The sequence below is a fragment of the Eimeria mitis genome, genomic scaffold (assembly GCF_000499745.2).
Source record: "Eimeria mitis Houghton genomic scaffold, Emh_scaff3458, whole genome shotgun sequence".
NCBI classification, from domain to species: Eukaryota; Apicomplexa; class Conoidasida; order Eucoccidiorida; family Eimeriidae; genus Eimeria; species Eimeria mitis.
Window position 1 is genome coordinate 3,854 of NW_013571799.1, and position 2,119 is coordinate 5,972.

General features: G+C 44.4%; 1 protein-coding gene across 1 annotated transcript in view; it reads right to left on the reverse strand.

Moving 5' to 3' along the window:
• EMH_0066290 (uncharacterized protein) overlaps positions 1-904 on the reverse strand; it is a gene marked incomplete at both ends in the record, with an annotated part of 3,286 nt that extends 2,382 nt beyond the window's left edge. The window contains 2 exons of the mRNA XM_013498488.1: positions 1-306; positions 776-904. The exon at positions 1-306 is cut by the window's left edge and continues 202 nt beyond it. Coding sequence (XP_013353942.1) covers positions 1-306; positions 776-904 — 435 coding nt within the window. The remainder of the gene's footprint in view (positions 307-775) is intronic.
• Between the last annotated feature and the right edge of the window lie 1,215 nt (positions 905-2,119).

Consider the following 2,119-nt stretch of genomic DNA (forward strand, 5'->3'; position numbering starts at 1 on the left):
TGCTGTTGCTCCTGCTGCTGCTGCTGTGTCCACTGCTGCACCATCGTCTATACGCTCGCCAGCAGCAGCAGCAGCAGCAGCAGCAGCAGCAGCAGAGACCGGTAGATACGGGGGAACTGCGGGGTCTCTCCACGGTAGCTGTTGCTGTTTTTTGCTGCGTGGCCCTGCTGCTGCTGCTGCTGCTGCTGCTGCTGTTGCTGCTGCTGCTGCTGCTGGTTCGGGGTGCTGCTGCTGCTGGCTGCTGCTGCAGCTGAGCGCAGTGAAGCAGACATCGGGGCAGCTGTATAGAGACCGCCACAGGAGAGCCTGACGAAAGAAAACACAAAAACAAAAATAAATAAATAAATATATAAATAAATAAATAAATATATAAATAAATAAATAAATAAGTAAATAAAACAAGCAAACAAACCACAAAAAGAATAAAATCAACAAAGAAAAAACCCCTATCTAAACCCTCTCTTCTCCCCTTTTCAGGGGCCCCCAATGCTCCTCAGAAGCCCCGGGGGGCCCCCCGGGGGCCCCCCGCGGGCCCCTAGTGTGGCTCTTTGGGGGCCCCACTGGGGGCCCCTTGGGGGCCCCAGTGGATGCCCATTGGTGGCCCCAGTAGGGGCCCCCTGGGGGCCCCCAGTGGGGCCCCACTGGGGGCCCCTGGTGTGGCCCTTTGGGGGCCCCCTGGGGGCCCCTTGCTGTGTGAAGGGTGCTGTATAGTTTAAGATGAAGAGGAGAAAGGAGTGGAGAAGAGAAGAGAAGAGAAGAAGAGAGAGAAAGGTACCTGGGTATGGGGGTCTAGGGCGCATTCATGTTGCTGCTGCAGCAGCAGACACAGCCGCTCAAAAGAGAGACCCGGGAAGGGGTGCAGCGCCAGCTCCTCGAGAGCGAGAGCTCTGAGAGCTGTCTCCATGGGTGTTTACAGCTCCTGCTGCTGCTGCTGCTGCTGCTGCTGCTGCTGTTGCTGTTGCTGCTGCTGCTGCTGCTGCGGATCCATAGTCACCAGGTGTATACGCAGGTATGCCGTGCTCTGGTGTATACACACCAGCTGATCATACACCCTAACACAGGCTGGGGGCCCCTGTGAGGGGCCCCATAGACCAGTCTGTGCCAGCTGCTGCTGCTGCTGCTGCAACTGCTGCTGCTGCTGCTGCAGTTGTTGCAGCTGCTACAGGGTTTAAAAGGGTTTAATTTTAGCTTTTTTATTAAATTAATATATTTGTTAGTGCATGCAAAAGAAGAGAAAGGCTGAGTTGCTGCCTAGAAGACTCAAAGAGGGACCGGGGCGTAAGCAGCAGCAGCAGCAGCAGCAGCAGCAGATATGTATGTGTTTTTTTTTCCTTCTTCTTTTGTTTTTTATATTTCTGTTGAAATTAAAATTAATTAAATTAAATATTTATTCTTCTCTACAGAAGCTGAGAAGAGACGGACGCAACTGCTGCTGCTGCTGCTGCTGCAGCAGCCCCAGACAAACTCCAGCAGCAGCAGCAACAGCAGCAGCAGCAGCAGCAGCAGCAGCGCGGACGCTCCCGCGTTCGGCGCCCACAGAGAGTAAAAAAGAATAAAATATAAATAATTTATTTTAATTAATATTTGTTGTATATTTATATATTTATATTTTTTTTTTTTTATTTGTTAGTGTTGCTGCTCTCTAGTATATTTCTGCTGCCTTCAATCCTTCGTATGATAAATTATTATCTCAGCTTTTTTTGTTTTTTTATTTTTTTTATTTTTTTTGTTTTTTTTATTTATTATTAAAAAAAAATTTAATAATATATAAAGTGCAGTAGCAAATACAGAGAAGCTGCTGCTGCTGCTGCTGCTGCTGCTGCTGCTGCTGCTGCTAGGGTTGTATCTGTGTTTGTATATAACCATTTGCTCTCTAGCTAATTATATTTTATTTAATTATATTTTAATTTAATTATATTTTATTTAATTATATTTTATTTAAATATATTTTATTTAATTTTATATTTTTATTTGTGGTTGTTCTAAAGAAAAGAAAAGAAAAAAACAAAATGTTTTTTATAGAGATGTTTCGCGTTTTTGTTGTATAAGTATACAACATATATATATATATATATATATATATATATATATATATATATATATATATATATATATATAT